This window comes from Misgurnus anguillicaudatus, chromosome 7 (genome assembly GCF_027580225.2).
Source record: "Misgurnus anguillicaudatus chromosome 7, ASM2758022v2, whole genome shotgun sequence".
Taxonomy (NCBI): domain Eukaryota; kingdom Metazoa; phylum Chordata; class Actinopteri; order Cypriniformes; family Cobitidae; genus Misgurnus; species Misgurnus anguillicaudatus.
This window is the reverse complement of record NC_073343.2, coordinates 27,293,087-27,313,690: the sequence shown is the minus strand read 5'-3', so window position 1 is coordinate 27,313,690 and position 20,604 is coordinate 27,293,087. Positions and strand designations below refer to the sequence as shown.

At 35.5% G+C, this 20,604-nt stretch overlaps 1 protein-coding gene across 12 annotated transcripts in view; it reads right to left on the bottom strand.

Annotated features, from left to right (window-relative positions):
* eml1 (EMAP like 1) overlaps positions 1–20,604 on the bottom strand; it is a 75,658-nt gene that overhangs the window by 14,174 nt on the left and 40,880 nt on the right. For 6 of the 12 annotated variants that reach the window (XM_073869672.1, XM_073869671.1, XM_073869679.1 and 3 more), the window contains 7 exons: positions 17,309–17,491; positions 17,038–17,091; positions 10,772–10,901; positions 10,120–10,161; positions 7,839–7,967; positions 5,673–5,701; positions 4,709–4,735 (listed from right to left, as the gene is read on the bottom strand). In XM_073869672.1, coding sequence (XP_073725773.1) covers positions 4,709–4,735; positions 5,673–5,701; positions 7,839–7,967; positions 10,120–10,161; positions 10,772–10,901; positions 17,038–17,091; positions 17,309–17,491 — 594 coding nt within the window. The remainder of the gene's footprint in view (positions 1–4,708; positions 4,736–5,672; positions 5,702–7,838; positions 7,968–10,119; positions 10,162–10,771; positions 10,902–17,037; positions 17,092–17,308; positions 17,492–20,604) is intronic. The other 6 variants (XM_073869680.1, XM_073869682.1, XM_073869673.1 and 3 more) reach the window with 5 other exon arrangements.

Below are 20,604 nucleotides of genomic sequence, written 5' to 3'. Positions count from 1 at the left end.
AAAAAAATCTTGATATAGGTTACTTTTTTTAAACACTTAATTCAAGAAAAAATTTGCAAAAAAATGTCTTATTCCATTGGCAGATTTTTTGCTTGTTTTAAGCACAAGTTTGATTAAATTTTACATGTTCTGTCCAAAAACGTAGGTCATTTGCTCATCAAGAAAAAAAATCGTGATTCAAGAATTTTTAGACATTTCTACTGAAAACAAGACAAACTAAGCAAGAAAGTTTTTTGCAGTGTGGAACCAAATGTACATATACCTGTAATTAAATGGTACACACACTGCAAAAAATGATTTTCAAGAAAAACATTTCTTAGTATTTTTTGTCTTGTTTTCAGTAAAAATATCTAAAAATTCTTAAATTAAGATGCTTTTTCTTGATGAGCAAAACGACCCAAGAAATTAAATCTAGTTTTTAGACCAAAAATATCAAATTTAAGTGATTTTGTGCATAAAACAAGCAAAAAAAAATCTGCCAATGGGGTAAGGAAATTTTTCTTGAATTTTTCTTGAATTTAGTATTTAAGAAAATTGTTCAAGATTTTTTGCAGTGTAGGGGAAGAAAATAATTTTTTGCAGTGTAGGACCTTCAAAGTTGAATGGTACATAAACGTACCATCCCAGTGACAGCTTTAGTTTTATTTTAATTTACTAGTGGTAATTGAAAAATGCTGGGTTGTTTTATCCCATGGTTAGGTCAAATATGGATATTTTCTTGGCTTTGTTTATATTTGATCCAACCATGGGTTGAAACAGCCCATATTTTTTAGAGTGATGGATCTGGCAACGTAAAAGTTATGGCTTTGAATTGCAAAAAAAGATATTACCTGATTAGATATCGAATATATCGATATTGCTTTGGATTAAAGCTAAATGCATAAACGTGGAAACAAGATACATTTGATTTCTGATTAATAACTGAGATAATGTATTCAGATAATGCAGCATTCGTTTTTTCTCATCTTTGCTTATTTTTCTTGTTTTAAATATAAAACTTACTAACAACACCGAGAAAGGCATATACTGTATACTTCAAAATTTGCCAGCAGGTAAAAATAAATTAAATTCAAAATATATTCTGTAAAATAATTATGCTATATCTGCTTCTCAAGTCAGTTTGTTTTTTATGGATATTTAATCATTTAAACAAAACAAGATAAAAATACTGATGTGAAAGTAATTTTTTGCAGTTCAGTACACAAACGGTACACTCTCAGAAAAAAGGTACCTTTTATAAGGTCCTAATACAGTATGTACCAGTTACCAATGTGTACCTTTGAAGTACCAATATACACCTTTTAGGTACAAAAGTGTACTTTTGAAAAGGTACCGCCTCGGTGACAACTTTTGTACCTACTTGTACCTTGTTTTCTGAGAGTGTAGGGAAGATGCTTGGAAATCTTAATGTCTTACTCAAGGAAAAACAAGAAACACTGACGACAAACTGGTCATATGTATTTTAGGTATTTTTGGTATTCTATGCGCAAGCCTTCCTGGTTTGATTGTCTTTCTGAGTTTTGTGACTAAACAATGCAGTGGGTGTATTGAGTCACTGACATCTTGTTGCATCAACATTGAAGAGAGAAAATAGAGTCGGGTTCGAGGAAAATAAATTCAACTCACTGCAAAACAATGTGTCATCTAATGCCTGACATATAATATACACCAAACTCCAATTTCACAGAAAAACCAGAAGAGCTGGTTGAGATAAAATGCAGGATGATAAATGCCCTTTAAGAGCTGAACAAACGTGTGCGTAAAGCAAAAAAGCAGCACTATACTAATGAAATAAAAGCCTTTCGATGCACTGCTGTGAGACTGCGGGAGAACATGATTCTCCCATGGTGGTGTGAAGATAATGCTGCGAGCAGTGAAAAAACATCCAGTTGTCAACGCAATGTCACTTAGGTTGTGTTTTAGCATCACTGCAAATCACTGCAATCAACCACAGGTTGGCATTGCTCAGATGGGTGTTAAACAAAGTGAGCATTAGTTCACTGGGAAGGGTGGCATTTCTGGAAAAAGTGGGGAAGTTCTTTCAAACACGCATTCGTCAGATCAAACCATATCCTTATGTAGGACAGCTCTGTGGGTGTTGATTCGGTTATGATAAAGCCAGAGCACTCAAATTGTCAGATAGACCCCATGATAGACCCAGTGGAGTTTTGGGGCTAAGTTTTGTTCTTGCTTTGTGTTACTGATAGAGCATTGTGCTAGCAACACAAAGGTCATGGGTTTGAAGCCCAGGGAATACACATACTGGTAAAGAAAATGCTTAGGATTAAAGTGTACGTTTCATGCTTTAAAGCGACACTACACTTTTTTTGAAAATAGGCTCACTATCCAGCTCCCGTAGAGCCAAACACCTGACCCTGACCGTTTTGGAATCCACCCAGCTGATCTCCGGGTCTGGCGGTACCCCTTTCAGCATAGCCCAGCACAAATCATTAAATCTGATTAGACCATTAGCACTGCGCTAAAAAATAACCAAAGAGTTTTGCAATGATATTACGCAGTGCCCAAAAAAAGTCCCTTGCTATTGGAAGTTACCAAGGGGACTATTTTCGGGCGCTGCGTGATATCATTGAGCCTGCTGCAGCCATTGTACGCCAACAAAGTCCTTGATTACTACGCCAGAATGAGAGTATAGTTCCTAGCCATATTGGCCTAGAAATTTGCAAATTTTAATTTTCCATCTGGTTAGTACACTTCGTAACTACAGAAGAGTAAAGTTTTAAATAAGAAAAATATTGAAACTTTGTTTTTTTTAGCGTTATGCTAATGGTCCAATCAGATTCAATGGATCGTGCCAAGCCATGGCAAAAGTGGCAGCGCCAGACCCAGAGATCTCCAGAATGGACTCCAAAACGGTAAAAATCAAATGTTTAACTCCAGGGGAGCTGGAAAATGAGCATCTTTTCAAACAAAGTGGAGTTTCCTATTAAGGCCATATTTTATCTGTACGCTAGCATATTACCAAATGTGACCAAGTCTCTGAAAACCCAGCTTAAAAATTTTGTGATTCAAGGAACACACCGACCCTTTGGGACCCCAGCCCATCCACTGCATCCCCCAGAGCTAGACAAGTCCACACATACCTCCCTCATCTCCGTGCATGCCAGAACTATGTCTGATACACCCACCGCTAGCTTAGCTTAGCACAAAGACTGGAAGTAAATGGCTCCAGCTAGCATACTGCTCCCAATAAGTGACAAAATAACGGCAACATTTTACTATTTTACGGCACGCAAGGAGATGAAAAGGGTCTAACTCTGGGGATCTAACTCTGGGGAATACCCTGAATAAGCCAAAGTCCCAAAAAGTCGGCGCGCTCCTTTAAGCCTACTGTTTTCTACAAAAAAATCATCCTACACTGTAAAAAAGATTTGAGTTACCTGGTTGCTTTAAAATTTTAAGTTCATTCAACTCAAAAATATTAGTTGACTCAAAAGAAAGTTGTGTAAAATTATCAACTAATATTTTTGAGTTGAATCAACTCAAAAATATTAGGCAAACAGATAATACATTTTTTGAAAGTTGAACCAATTTTTTATGATCATTCTGTTAAAATATTACCTTGATATCTTTAATATTGACTGAGTAAGACCATGTCAAAGATTAAAATCAATGACTGAAATCAAACTTTGATGCTTCTAATCTTGTAATAAAGACTTTGAATTGAATTGACTGAAAGGGTCGTAAATTTGAAAGTAAAAATTATTTTAAATTGATTTTAGTTATTCTCTGGACCAAACAAAACACAACAAAATTTTTAAATATAGGACATAATTCAAGTTTTTGACCAATAACATATTTTCTAGAATAAAAATATGGTCTGCGTACAACCTGATATAGTCACAGAATATTTAGCGCATTCACTCATGTCACCGTCAAGGATCTCCGCATCCTTCCGTGTCCGTACCACAGACTTTCTTTTCCGTGTCAGTTTCTCGTATTGGTTACTCAATTGTTTTTCCTATTTTTAAACCATTGTCGCTTGGGTTTGGGGTTAGATTTGGAGTTTGGGTTAGGATGTCATTTTATGTAACAGAAAGTCGTTCTAACCCCACACCCAAGCGACAATGGTAAGAAAATAAAGACACTGAAAAATGCGGAGATCCGTGGCAATGACACGGACAAACGCGCAAAATATTCCGTGACCATAACACGGAAATTTGTGAGATCAGGCTGTCTGCGTATGATTAGCAATAGCAAGCAGCCAATCAGATATCAGGGCTGTGATGATGCTACACTCTCAGAAAAAAAGGGTACAAAAGCGGTCACTGGGACAGTACCTTTAAAAAGGGCCTAAAATGTACCAATTTGGAACAATACCATTAAGGACTTTTTGAAAAGGTAGCTTCTACCTCAATGACAACTTTTGTACCTTCTTGTACTTTTTTTCTGAGAATGTGCAGACAACTGGCCATTAAAAAATAGAAGACGAGCCTCTTAATATAGGGAAACCATCAATACAGACAAAAAACTTCACTCAAGCCATTTCATGAGGTCTTTAAAGAGACGTATAGAAGGTTAAAGCTCATGCTGATAAAAGCTATTTACAGTCTTTGCTTTTGTAAGCAGGATTGAATTTGCTTACAATCTCTCGTTCTTTAATACGATTACAATGACTTTACTCTGGCTTAAGAATCAAGTTACATCCACAGAGCCGCTCACACAAGGAACAGTTGACACCATTGCCTACCTTTGCAGTGAGTCACACGTCGCATCCCTTTATGAATGTATGGAGACAGAGACAGTCATGTGAAATTGCAAAGAGCTCCCTAACCAAATACGATTCATTATTTTATAAGCACAGTCCAGTGCTCTAACCCAGGTATTCATTTTCCATTTGGTATATTTAACATCTGCACTAGCCATCTTTATGACTTCAATTAGTTTTTAGCACAGTTAATTACTGTAACTGGGTCAAATATAAAGAACATACAATATTGTCCTCCGGCAGAACTGCTTGATTCATTCTGCCTCATAATGTATGGCTACGCACACTAATACAAAAAGGAGATGGGAATTGTTTAATTGTAATATGAAACAATATTCAGTAATATGGTTGTGAACTACTTTGTCACAAACCATTTAAATTACAATAAAAATCTAAATAAGAAAGAATAAAATTAAGTGTAAACTGATGAAAAGAAAAATACAAACACCAAAACAAGAGAAGGAAAACTATATGTTGTTGGTAAGAGATGGATGATGTTTTACTGGAAATGGATTAGCTTGTTATTAGATGTCGGGATGAACTGATGGACTGTATGGATTGATATAGACCAGTGCAATTGAAATGGATCTTCCATGAGCCACGACTGGAGAGCACACATACAGCAAGCTCTGGATTTATTTTATCTCCTGCTTGTTTCTTTCGATTAAGAAAGCAATCTGATTTACTGTGATCCCGTAGCAACATCTGTACTCTGTCTTACAAATTGCATTACCGCTAAAAAATAAATGCTGGATGGTCGGCCATTTATTTTAAAGGCAAGAGGCAAGTTTTAAAAACATTCATTTAATGTCTCGCTTTGGTGCAGTCAAAAAAAGAAACGAGAGAACAAATTTGTTATGTTGTTTGTGACTGATCCAGTCTTGGCTCAGAGGCACATTACTCTTTCACATGGGAACATTATGGGAACAGGCCACCTGACTCTTACCTGCACTGAACACAGGCTCTCTCTGTTTGCTGTAAGAAGTAAGAGAGGAAGCAAGTCATTCAAATGTGTGTAAGTGTATGCGCATGTATGTATGCATTTGTTTAATACAGCATGGGCCCAAAAGGTCCAAAAATAACATTTGGCAAGTGTTAAATGGCTGGGGACTTTAAAAGGTATGAAATGCATGGATTTCAATTCAAGAACTATTTCATGCATATAGCATTAAGCAATTTATGCAATTATGTGACCCCTGTCCACAAAACCAAATGGCACATTTGAAGAGTTTGGTTCGAAAATGCGATAAACGCTATTAAAAATAAATAAAAAAACAAATCAGTACTGTATCAGCCTATCAGGTCAGTATTAAAAAGTAAATTCTTAATTTTACGCAACATTTGATATCTGCCATTTTATTCTGTCATCTTTTCTCCATTTTTCCCAAAAACGCGATAAATGGCAGTCCTCCTTCTCTGCAGAATGCAATAAATCCGCTCAACAAATCACAGTGCACCATTCCACGCATTGTAAACAACAATGGCGGCGCGTTGAATCCTAGTTTTCCTCATCTACTTTGTACTTCGTGATCAGAAAAATGGGAATGGAATAATTTATGTTAGAGGCACTCGGGCAAAGGAAAAATGCCGGCTGTTGCTTCTTCTCCACGACAGCATCAAGTTTCTGTCATGCTAACACATTGACCCCAGTGGATCTTATGAAAAAATTTCTATTACTTTATCATTTTAAGTCAATGAAAATTGAGCAGGACAAAATATTTTACAGCTGATCGCTGTCAAAAAAGTTCAGTGACGACGTCTCAAGGAATGGCAGCAGCAATGACAGTGTTCTTAATATGACAATATAAAGTGTTTTGATTACTGCCATTAATGTTTATTTTTTAAATCAATGTATATCACTAGTCAACTAATTGAATTTAACATGGCAAAGATGAATGCACATTTATATATTGATTCAATAGATTTATCGCATTTTGCAGAAAAAAAGTTTTATAATAAATATTTGAAAATCAAATTATGGATTACATTTTTTAACGTTATTATAACCTAAAGATGCTGTGTGAAAGTTTGTAACAGAATATAGGGGTTGTCATCTTGTCACTTTCTTGGTATAGAAAACACATTTTTACCGAAATTAGTCAAAATGGATTTATTTCATTTCATTTTGGAACCACACTCTTCATTTGTAGCAATAGCCAACAATACATTATATGTGTCAAAATTATACATTTTTATGCCAAAAATCATTAGGATATTAAGTAAAGTTTATGTTCAATGAAGATATTTTGTAAATTTTCTACTGTAAATGTATCAAAAAATGTATTTGTCATTATTAATATGTTTTCTAAAGACTTTATTTGGACAACTTAAAGGCGATTTTCTCAATATTTTGATTTTATTTGCACCCTCAGATTCCACATTTTCAAAATAATATCTCGGACAAATATTCTCCTATCCTAACAAACCATACATTTAAATGGAAAGTTTATTTAAATCTCAATTTCAGAATCTTTATACCTGGTTTTGTGATCCTGGGTCACATACCGTATACAAATATACTACTCTACTAAATAATAGATAATTTTTATGCGATGCTAAGAGCAACACACTTTGATATTACATTGTCAAAAATAATTTATACAGTTTTAATAAATAATAATGAATTGCTAAGTAATCTCAAAACATCCCAAAAATACAGAGTAATGGTGAGTTAAAAAATGTGACAATTTTTTACATTTATTGGCTACAGGCACATCTGAAAGTTTTTTAAATTTTGAACCCTGTATGTGTGTGTACTTGTGACCCTGTAGGTGAAATCCCAGAAATCTCTAAATATCTACATCAAAGTTTGATTTTAATTATTAGTTTCACATTGATTTCAATATTTGACATGGTCTTACTCAGTCAATTTGAAAGATATAAAGATTATATTTTTACAGTGTGTTTTATATTACTGTATGTATGATGATTTTATGTAAAAAAAAAACAACAACAAAAAAAAACAGAAGATCACAAAAATGACTTTAGCAGAGTTTTCACGGGCGGGGTCACACTTGTTTTTATTTATTGCTATTAGTTGTTTTTATTTCTGTTTCTATTTCAATACAGATTTTTTTTTATTATGGGTACAAAGAATAATATTTTTACATACGTTTCTGTGACTTTCTTTCCACTTGCATTGCTCCCAATGGAACCAGCACGGGTTCGATTGGTTTTGGAATCCACACTGTCTTTCCTTTTGGGACCCACCTGTTCTGATGAATTTGTTCTCTTCACAGTGCTGTGAGTGCAAGAGACAGAGGCAATACTTAAAACATTTTCACTGGAAAGTCAAGTCATATTTATTTATATAGTGCCTTTTACAATGTTTAAATGCTGTAAAGCTTAGAAGAAAGGAAGAAATTGGGAAGTTATAAAATATAAAGTATGTATAGTATTATATAAGTATAGTATTATTGCAAGTTTTATTGTCCTCATAAATAGATTATAATCTTATAAACATGTAGTCAACTGTTAACTAAGAAAAGACATATGCAACAACAAGTATTACTCAAGATATACTCAAGTATTTCTCCTAAAACCTATATTATAGAAGTATAGAAGTTTTAAAAGTGTTAGAAAGTCAATTATCAAAAAGAATCACATAAAGCAGATTACATGACTTTCCTGAGCAACAAAACGTCTTTATTAATTGTATTTAATATTTTTTAATACATTTGACCTGTTTCCAACAACAAAATGATCTTTCCTGAACCTAATTTCCTACAATAGCCTACCTCAAACAGGAACCAAATCTCCTCATAAATGTAAACAGTATAACAAAGCGCAGGAAATGGCAGTGTAGAGATAATACTGGTAACATCACTGCTGACCGGCCAATTATAACAGACACCGGCTTTCCCCAGAGACATGGCAAGCACATACAAGACAAACAACCACTATCAAATGTGTTTTCTTCTGTGTGACTTGTTCATGCCCCAGTTTGCCATTGCTTTGTTAGTGGGAACCCTTTAAATCTTCACAACAAAAGAAAAGACCCCATCAGCAATTCGCTGGTTGCCAGGTTTAAGTCTAATCCAGACTGGAGGGCTAAAGTTCATCTGGCCTAGCCATTGGTGGATGGTGTTATCAACTGTAAAAAAAAGTCAGCGGTATCCTCATGCTTTGTTAGGCTCAGTGTAAATAATAGAAATATGTACAGAAGCAACAAGCAATAGTTAGTCTATAAAGGTCCGGATGTCACATGACCCATTCTGTGTAGCCCCCATACTGGCAGGCAAGGACAGCCGGGAGTGTATATGAAATGAATGGCGCTAGTAGGAGTTTCATGGCAACAGAGTTTACTGCGCACTTAATTCAAAAGATATACATATCTACATCCAAAACTTAATAGATGAAACATAACAGATCCTTATAATGCCTTTAATGTATATCAGCACCAGTTTAAACATTATTTCCAGTAATAAAAACAATACAGTTTATTATGTAAGGTCTTCATATACCACTGATAATATAGTTAGGTATATTATATTGCATTTCTGTCAAGAGATTCTTCTAAAAGTTACACAATGCACCTTTAAGTGTGACGGGGTATTTTTACAGTAGTTTTAGGGATATCACAAACCTTACTCAGAAAATGGCCTGTTTGTAAAGATCTGCTGCTGAATAATGAATAAACCATAAATGATCAATTCAGAAAATAAATTATATCATAATAACCCCATGTTGTCCAAAGTATATAACTATTATTCTTCTATAGAACACAAAAGGAAAATTTGAGCATCCCAGATTCGAAGAAGGTGCAAAAACACCATAAAATTTGACCTTGACTGTGAAATTCAGATTAAAGATTCATAGATTTAACATTGATTTCATGATCATGAGATTTTATGAGATTTCAATTGACATGACTTTACTTAGTTAATATTAAAGATATTATGATTTTATAAAGAACGTTCTTTACATTATATTAGACATTATTTTTAATAGAGAAAGCCGTAAAGCACAAAACATGAGTGCTGTAAATTGTGGTATATTACATCCCTAGTCGGAGTTTGGGGGGGCAGGGGGGCACTACCCCCCCAAACCAAAGCAAAATATGATTTTGTCTGAGCTGTTAATGAAATAGAAATATAATAATTCATTTTTGATTCATATTTATAATATTTAGAGTAACTTAAAGCTAAAATGTAGTTTATAAATATGGTTTAAATTAATTCAAAGCCGCAATCTCTCGCTAATCTTAAAGTATTGCAATAGTCTTGTATTTGCCCCCCCAAAGCACAAATGCGAAACTCCGCCTATGATTAAGGTATGAAAATGATGACAGAATTTAAATTTCTGGGTGACCTAACCCATATATAAAGATGATAACAAAAAAGGTTCGCCAATGTGGGATGAAAGCAGAGCCTTTCAAATAAACAGACTCTCACCTGTGAGGCATCTTTAGGAGAAACCTGGGCAGATTGGACATACTGCAACATGCACAGACAAGAAGGGAAAGGACAAAACAACTCACAGGATGACAAACGTACAGTATATAGGACAGACAGTTGACACTCACAAACAAAAACACTTAAGGAGGGTTGAAGTCTTATAATCTTAAACTTCTGTTTATTCATTAATTTACTATAAAGGAGTGAACCTTTAGGTGACAAGATAAGCTGAGACAAGATAAGCTGCTTCAAAGGAATATTTTCACTGTGAGAGAAAGATGATAAACAAGCGAATTATTAACCTATAGTACCAATTACTGCTGTTGTTTGGTTACTGATCCCAGAAAATCCAAAAGTGCTGCAGGTGACTTCTTTAATGCATTACACTTATACAATGTTAAGACGTTTATTCTTTTTTATTCTTTTTCTATGTCAACCTAATTCATATGGTTCTTTATCACCTAAAACCCAGTCACACTGCATTGCTTTGTACGTCATAGCCGCCTCACTTTAAAACCCGAGTTAATTCTTTCAGGTTTAGCGTTGCTTATCATAAACTGATAATGATGTCAGTTGACCTTTACAACACAAAGCACTGCACTATTATCTTGTATGTATTTGCATGCACTGATGAGTCTTAGTGTCGTACCTTTTGGTTGCTGCTGAGCTGCTGTCCTTCTTGGAGCTGGACGGTGATGGCAGTGTGAGACCTTTTCTAGGCAGGCCAGTGCCATTATTGACTGTTGGTCTCAGTGGAAGAGCGGCGATCATTGGTCTAGCTACAAGTTTAGAAAACACATGAACAAAATTAGATACAGGATTGCAATAATCTGTTGTTTTCAATTAACCTTTTTATAAATAAACTTTAATATACTTTTAACTTTTAAATAACTTACGGATTCAAACTTTTGTGAAGTTTTGTGTCCAATATGTACCTCTAAGGTACTAATATGGCCTCTTTGGAACCAATATGTACCTTTGATTAACTAATATGGTCTCTTTGGTACCGATATGTACTTCTGAGGTACTAATGTGGTCTCTTTGGTACCAATATGTACGTCTGAGGTACTCACATGGTCTATTTGGTACCAATATGAAGCTCTGAGGTACTAAGATTGTCCCTTTGGTACCAATATGTACATATGAGGTACTAATATGACCTCTTTGGTACCAATAGGTACCTTTGAGGTACTTATATGGCCTCTTTTGTACGAATATGTACCACTAAGGTTTGAATATGTCATCTTTGATACCAATATGTACCTCTGAGGTACTCATATGGCCTCTTTGGTACCAATATGTACCTCTGAGGTACTAATATGGCCTCTTTGGTACCAATATGTACCTCTGAGGTACTCATATGGCCTATTTTGTACCAATATGTACCTTTGAGGTACTCATATGGCCTATTTGGTACCAATATGTACCTCTGAGGTACTAATATGGCCTCTTTGGTACCAATATGTACATTTGATGTACAAATGTGGTCTGTTCGGTAACAATATGTACCCCTGAGGTACTAATGTGGCCTCTTTGGTACCAATATGTAGCTCAGAAGTGCTAATATGCACTCTTTGGTACCAATATGTACCTTTGAGGTATACATATGTTTTCTTTGGTACCAATATGTACCTCTGAGGTACTAATATGGCATCTTTGAGGTACTAATGTGGCATCTTTGGTACCAATATGTACCTCTGAGATACTCATATGGCCTCTTTGGTACCAATATGTACCTCTGAGGTACTAATATGGCCTCTTTGGTACCAATATGTACCTCTGAGGTACTCATATGGCCTCTTTGGTACCAATATGTACCTTTGAGGTACTCATATGGCCTATTTGGTACCAATATGTACCTCTGAGGTACTAATATGGCCTCTTTGGTACCAATATGTACATCTGATGTACAAATGTGGTCTGATCGGTACCAATATGTACCTCTGAGGTACTAATATGCACTCTGTGGTACCAATATGTACCTCTGAGGTACTAATATGCACTCTTTGGTACCAATATGTACCTTTGAGGTACTAATATAATTTCTTTGGTACCAATATGTACCTGTGAGGTACAGTACTAATATGGCATCTTTGGTACCAATATGTACCCCTGAGGTACTAATATGGCATCTTTGGTACCAATATGTACCTCTGAGGTACTAATATGGCCTCTTTTGTACGAATATGTACCACTAAGGTTTGAATATGTCATCTTTGGTACCAATATGTACCTTTGAGGTACTAATATAGTCTCTTTGGTACCAATATGTACCTCTGAGATACTCATATGGCCTCTTTGGTACCAATATGTACCTCTGAGGTACTAATATGGCCTCTTTGGTACCAATATGTACCTCTGAGGTACTCATATGGCCTCTTTGGTACCAATATGTACCTTTGAGGTACTCATATGGCCTATTTGGTACCAGTATGTACCTCTGAGGTACTAATATGGCCTCTTTGGTACCAATATGTACATCTGATGTACAAATGTGGTCTGTTCGGTACCAATATGTACCTCTGAGGTACTAATGTGGCCTCTTTGGTACCAATATGTACCTCTGAAGTACTAATATGCACTCTGTGGTACTAATATGTACCTTTGAGGTATTAACATGTTTTCTTTGGTACCAATATGTACCTCTGAGATACTAATATGCACTCTATGGTACCAATATGTACCTCTGAGGTACTAATATGCACTCTTTGGTACCAATATGTACCTTTGAGGTACTAATATGGCATCTTTGGTACCAATATATACCTCTGAGGTACTAATATGGCATCTTGGTTACCAATATGTACCTTTGAGGTACTCGCATGGCCTATTTGGTACCAATATGTACCTTTGAGGTACTCATATGGCCTCTTTGGTACCAATATGTACCTCTGAGGTACTAATATGGCCTCTTTGGTACCAATATGTAATTCTGATGTATTAATATGAACTTGTTAGGTGCAAATGTTTACTTTTTTTGAAAGGGTACCATCCAGTGACAGCTAGGGACCCTTTTTTGACCATTTTGTCTGATAGTGTATCAAGAAAGACTGGCCATAAATATTAATAGCTCATCTTCCATCTTGAATCTTATAATTCCATCAAATGTCCCACCCAAACTTACAGTAACAAAGAATGAAGCCCTACATTTTTGTTATATCTTAAATTATTTCTCGGCAATAACTGAAACAGACCCAAATGCCTCCTATTGTATTGCACAGTTGGTTCATAGATGCTTCAGGATAGAGAATATCTTTTTTAAGTTTTATCTCAACCAGATCAGCCCGCATTGAACATCGCGTATTATGCAGAAGCAAAGCCTGACTCATCTTACACTCACTTCAAACAAGCAATAAGAAACCCATGGGGGTGTTATCCAAGTCAGACTAACTCTTTGAAACAGTTTAGTAGGAGATTTTGGAGCCCAAGTTGACATTTGGTATCTCAAATCCATGCAGTCTTGCTAATTAGTCCTTGCCAAAAAAACACACCAAAAGAAGCCATCACCGAAATTCTATAGACGGGTTGCAAGTTTACAAACATTGCAGGGTGCGCGCGCATCCAGGAGACAGAAATCCCGATTGGTGAGCTGATCCGCTACTGCAACAACCTTAATTATTGAAGCGTTCTTTATTGTTTGTAAATAAATACAACTTGATTTTAGTTGGATCTGTTTTTCTGTCTTTATTGTTGCAGTGTTACTGTGATACATGTATGAATTATAATGTTAGGCTAGTAACGTAATAGTCGCATCTACTGGTATGTTAACATCAGGCACCCAGCACTGACTCTGTTGGTGCTATTTTCCACGCAACAACTCCTTGGCATTTTGACTTACAGACACCGCTACTAGCCTACAACACAATGCACGTCTCTTCTTTCTGCCTCTGGGTTGCGCGCGCAACCAGTTAGTAACGTCGCCGTGCAACCCGTCTATTGGATTTAACGGTTTAAATGGGAATTTTATTGGTTGTAATGGAAACTTTAAAGGTCCCTGTGGATGTCTATTGGTATGTGTTGGGTTATATTGTTGGGACCATTAAATCCTACTGCAATATGTCCCAAGAATTTTGTAATTGTTTTAATGGTAAAAGCTAATGGTTCCTAATGGTATTGTTATGGAAACCATTGGAATTTCTGTGATGGTTTCTATTGTTATTTTTTGCAAAAATGTTTTTTTTTTTAAAAACAACCTTTCCGATAGTGATTTCAACAACAATTTTCAACATATTTCTAAAGGTATTGACGTGAAATTTTTACCAGATGTTGGTAATAACCAATACAATTCACGCATGCAAAAAAATAGATAATTTTTACCATAAAGGTATCCATAAATATGTAATAATGAAAAATGACACAGGGAAAAGTATTGAGCATGCTTACTGTAATGTATTTAATACTTTGTACAAAAGTAGGCCATCAGTTGGGATTTAACCAGATGTTATTATTTGCACTGACAAGGTGCAAGATTGGCTTTCCATGCCCTTTGGACCTTCTTTTCTTAGGGATCCAATACTTCTGCCTGTGTCATTTCATATGATTACACATAACTTAATTTATGTGTAATCTATAATCCATCAGGGCTCAAAATTAACTTTTTTATTTGGTAGCACTGGTGCTCCTAACTTTAAAGAGTTAGGAGCACCAGCAAAAATTTAGGCGCATCCATCCAAAAATTAAAAAGTACCACAACTACAATGTAAATGTTAATAGATTTATTTTATTAAAAATAAAACACCACCACCGGGCTTTACACGTCCTTTGGCCAGCATTTAAAAGTTGGTCTTCTATTTTATTTTATTTTATTTTTTGCTGCATAAATTCCTAAATTAATACCCAAATGCTGTTGAAATAGTATAGCAGCAATAATAATTTAACAATTACAGGTAACATGATTAAGATTACATAGAAAATCTAGCAAACACGTAAAACACTGATTAATTGTGACATTACAAAAGTGACCCTAATATAGAAGGCTAATATATATTGGTATTGATAACTGCATTACCAGGATGCTTTTACTACTAAATAGGCAATGTTTTAAAAAATACAACAAAAACATACCATCAGCATTGTCGTATTCCACAGCAACATGGACCAAAAGGATGTTTGTCGAATGTCCATTCACCAGCGCATGCGCACATACACCATTAAACACACTGACAGACAGGTCGGTGTCTCCATCAATAATAAACACATTTGTCATGACACGTCTTGTATTTTTGGCACTTTCGCTATGTTTAAGCAAGGTACGTCTGGCGCTTAAAATGTTTTGATTCCGCCATTAACACCGTTTTACAGGATTTACAGTAAACAGTTACATTTTCATAGACACTCGAAATCTTTAAGCCACTCTCTCTAAAAGGTTTAACGTCAACTCGTATTTTCCGGTGGTGGAGTTACATTTGAATCCCGATCGTCGTCAAAGAAACAGTAATAACCTTGGCTGTAATCGTCTCGCTCTCGTCATGCTCGCGACGCGTTCGTCTTTTCACATTGCCGCGCTTCACTGAAACAAGGAATGACTGACGCTCATATTAGCCAATCTGCGGTCTTCATTAAACGCAAGAACTTAATGGTGAAATTTGATTGGTTATGTATCGTTGGAGAGAACACTGAACCTGGGACAGCGCCAGCACGCAGGATCACAATCAACTCGCGTCACAACAAAATGGGTAGTCGCACAAATGCTCCCAAATATATTTTAAGGTCGCACAGATTAAATTTCGGTCGCATATGCGACCAAAATGGTCGCAATTTCGAGCCCTGATCCATGGTTTAATTTCTTTGCATGCATGGATTGCATGGATTGTTACCAACATCTGGTGAAAATTTCATGTCAATTACACCTTTAAAAATATATTTACTAAAAAATGGTGACGTGTTCCACACTTATTTTACCCGTACATGAACATAAATGTAGTAGATGTCTGGACTTGAATTAGTTTAACCCAAAATAAAATAATTCTGTCATTTTTAATAAACCCTCATGTTGTTCCAAACCTACATCATTTGTATGGGATAATTTTAAAATTGATAATTTTATTCGTTTACAATTTACTGTACTTTTTAAGCTTGGCAGAGATAATACCTTTTATTATCTGTAGGCAAACTGAATTTTAGTAAAACACTTATTTAAGTAGTTAAGACACTAATTTAAGACATTTAAGTAGCTTTTACCTTATAAAAAACATTACTGTTTGCATCTTGAAAGAAAACAATGGCACTAATATATTTTGAGATATGAATGCAAGCCGTTTTTTAGTTAAAGAGACTATTTTTAAAAAATAGATTGATTTTCTAAGCCAATCGCTGGGTCTGGCACTACCACTTTTAGCATAGCTTAGAATAATCCATTGATTCGTAGTAGACCATTAGCATCGCGCTCAAAAATGACCAAAGAGTTTCGATATTTTCCTATTTAAATCGTGACTTTTCTGTAGTTACATCGTGAACGAGACAGATCGAAAATTAAAAGTTGCGATTTTCTGGGCAGATCAAGCTAACTATACTCTTATTCCGGCCTAATAATCAAGGACTTTGCTTCCGTACCATGGCTGCAACAGGTGCAATTTTTCTAATTTATTTGAGTGTACTTTAGTCATATATGAATTTTAGTGAAATTTGATATTTTTTCATACTTCCATATCTGAATCAGTAATTTTTTATAGCTTTTATTATCAAGAACTAAACAATACATTCTTAGGCTGTGCATTATAATGTATATCTTTAAACTTGTACTATGTACAATTCTTGGGTGTGAAAGACAAAAAAGAAAATTTATCAATATTAATATCAAAAAGCATTCATGCAATTTTGGTGAATGAGTGCAGAGCACCAGTTACGGCATTATTCAATGCTCTCTGTATTAGTTTATCATTCCTGGCAAATGAAGCTAAAAGCCCCTTTGCCTACCTGACTTCCCAACACTGCTGTCAGAGGAGGGGGAGTCTCTCCTCACTGCTGCTTCTATACAGCACATAGTATAAGAGGACAACAGCATATTGGATGAGGCAAAATAAGCATAAAAAGCCAATGAAAAGAGTGATGACTAAAGCTTAAACATGGGATAGGATAAAAACAATTAATAAACAGTTTATACAAAAATTATGTCATTATTTGTTCCCTCTCATGTTGTTCTTATTAATCTATCCATCCATCCATCTCCACAGTGTGTGTGTGGTACCTTTGGTTGGTCCTTTTCTACTCAGCATGGCTTGTTGCTCCTCTGAGATGTTCAGCCTCCTCACCACATCAGCCAGTGCCGACTTAAGCAGCTGAATTTCATCTTCCTGCAACTGAACCCGCTGCTCCAGGGAAGAGATCCGGTCCGTCACCTCCATACTGCTCGCTGCTGAGGCACTGTCATCTATAACAAACACATAAAATCATATAAGACACTAATGCTGATATATAATAGTGTAACATGTACAGGTCCAGGCATTCGGTTTATTTTGTTGATCCATAGACAGACTTCTAACGAACTACAGAACAAAACCTTCTTTGTATAACATTTCCAAAGGCATCAGGTTATAAAATATTTTCTAACTAGAACCTTTATTTGTGCCTGAATGTCAAAGAAAGACTAAAAATATCAAGCCATCACACTTTGTTATTAATCCAGTCCACTCCAGTTTAAAACAACCCGAGGTGACCCGGGCATTTTAAGACAAACATCTTATCCAGCGGGGTGCTTTTGAAAGAGTCAGTTGGGAATGGCCTAACATGTCCCTCTTCATCACATATTAACTTGCTGATGGCTCGCTACGCCCTTCCTTAACAGCTGGTGACCCAAAGAAACACTGTAACACTCTCACACACATAACAGGGCAGTTAACAGTCAACCAGATGATCGTATGGCTTTGTACAATCAGTGGTATGAAACATTAATGCAATTTATTGCTTTCAGATTCCCAAGAGACCAACAAAACATCTTCATTAATTATATACTAACAGGAAGCAGTTGGAAATTAATGCAGTAAAAATGTTAAAATGTGGTATAGTGTTTTTAATTAGATTTATGAGCAATAGTGTCCGTAAAAAGCATTTTAAACCACATCTGTTGGGGTCTTTTCATTGCACGTTATTGAGATCATAAGAGTATTACAAAAAAAAAATGTGAGGAGATTTCTTATTGTCTGTACCTTTTGAGGTACAATATTATACCCTAAAACCTATTGTGTACCTTTAAGGACCAATGTTGTGCCAGATTAATGTTATGGGTGCAAAACATTTAACTGTACGGTACACAATAGGTCCTTAAGGTACAGTAATGTACCCTAAAATAGCTGTAATGTGCTGTAATGAGTTTGCTGTAATGTTTATACACCATCAGTGTAGCAGGTGTTTTATCAGATTTTGGTGTATTAAGAAGTTAAAGGAACAGTTTACCAAAATATGAAAATTCTCTCAGCCTCATGCCAACTTAGATGTGTATGACTTCATTTTGTTTGTTGAAAACAAATGAATCATTTTATATTAAAATATCATCATGTTATTTTCTTGTAGTCACCATGACGAACCTCCAAAAAGCACATTCATCCATTAACAATCCAAATGACGCCATTGGGTAAAAACGTCTGCTAAAGCGAAACCATACATTTGTGAAAAATTATATTTTGAGCTTATTTGGCAATTGATACGTCACACATCTGTGGCAACATACAAATCAGCACTGTAAGATCAAATATGGCGTGATTTAATATGGGGGTTTAGATTAAGCCATGAGGACATTTAAGTAGTTTTTACCTACAAAAAAACATTACTGTGTGCATCTTGAGAGAAAACAATGGCACAAATATATTTTAAGATATATGAGTGCAAGTCATTTTTTACTTAAAGGGACACTCCACTTTTTTGAAAATATGCTCATTTGCCAGCTCCCCTAGGATTAAACATTTGATTTTTACTGTTTTGGAATCCATTTAGCCGATCTCCGGGTCTGGCGGTACCACTTTTAGCATAGCTTATAGCATAATCCATTGAATCTGATTAGACCATTAGCATCACACTAAAAAATAACCAAAGAGTTTCGATATTTTTCCTATTTAAAACTTGACTTTTCTGTAGTTACACCATGTACTAAGACCGACGGAAAATTTAAAGTTGCGATTTTCTAGGCCGATATGGCAGCCCAGTCTCATGAAATTTCTTTATATTCACGTACATTTTATTCTTTTTTCGTGATATTATCACGAGTTTCCCGCTTTTTTTGTGATTGTATAACGAATTCCTGTTTTCGTGTGATTATCACGTATTGGTAACTCAACTGTTTTGTCATATTTTCTTACCATTGTCGCTTCGATTTAGGGTTAGAGTTACATAAAATGACATCCTTAGCCAAACCCAACTCTAACCCTAACGACAGGCGACACATAATTTTTTTTTATAAACCAATACATAAAGTGACATTTTAATGCAAGCACCAAATTTAACCCTAAACCAAAGCAACAATGGTTTGAAAATAGGAAAAAGCAGTTGAGTAACCAATACGTGATAATCACACGAAAACAGGAATTCGTTATACGATCACAAAAAATGAGTATATTCCTGATAATATCACAAAAAAATCAAAAATTACTATAACATGATCCTTGTGAGACTGGGTATGATATGGGTAGTAACTATAAATGGACGTACGTTCATCGGACGTATGATTTGGAGAATCATGACACCCCTATTATCTACGTGTTGTTTATTTTGCTTGTTATATAAATAAACTACTTTAATAAACAGATTTTGTTGTTATTTATTCTTAGCGGAGTTTACAGAAATTACATGTTTTCCACAAAAGCCGGTTGTTAATGTTGTTACTGCTGAAACCGTCTATATCTCATTCTGGCGTAATATAATCAAGGACTTTGCTGCTGTACCATGGCTGATGCAGGCGCAATGATATTATGCAGTGATATGCAGAGAATAGTCCCCTACTATTGAAACCACCCTTAATAATATCCTCTATTGAAATGAGTGAAGGCTCGGACCCAGAAACATTATTCCTTACATCATGACTTAACAAGCCCATACAGTATTGGGATGCCCCCTTGACACACTATTAGAACTTACTGTCAGTGAATGTATATTGGTTCTGCCAGAAGCAATTTGATTAATAGCAATTTACTCAGTTATGAATTAACCTTTAGTCATACAGCATTCAAAATGTGAATTCATACTGTAGCGAATGTGACATGATTACGAAAATGCCAACTGTGTGTCACATCAGCTTGAATAAGTGACAGATGGAAACCTTCGGGCTATATAATAAATGGATAGTTTTGAAACAGAAATTTAGATAAGTACCTCCCGTTGCAAACATTCAATCATCCGATGTTTCCCTACCCCAGCTGAACTGAATAATTACATACACCCGCCCAGCGCATGTAATGGCCTCCAGCCATTCCACTTAAAATTCAACTGCTATCCTGCATAAACGATCATAGTCATTAATGAATGAATCTTCTGTTGAAGATAAGCTGCTTTATG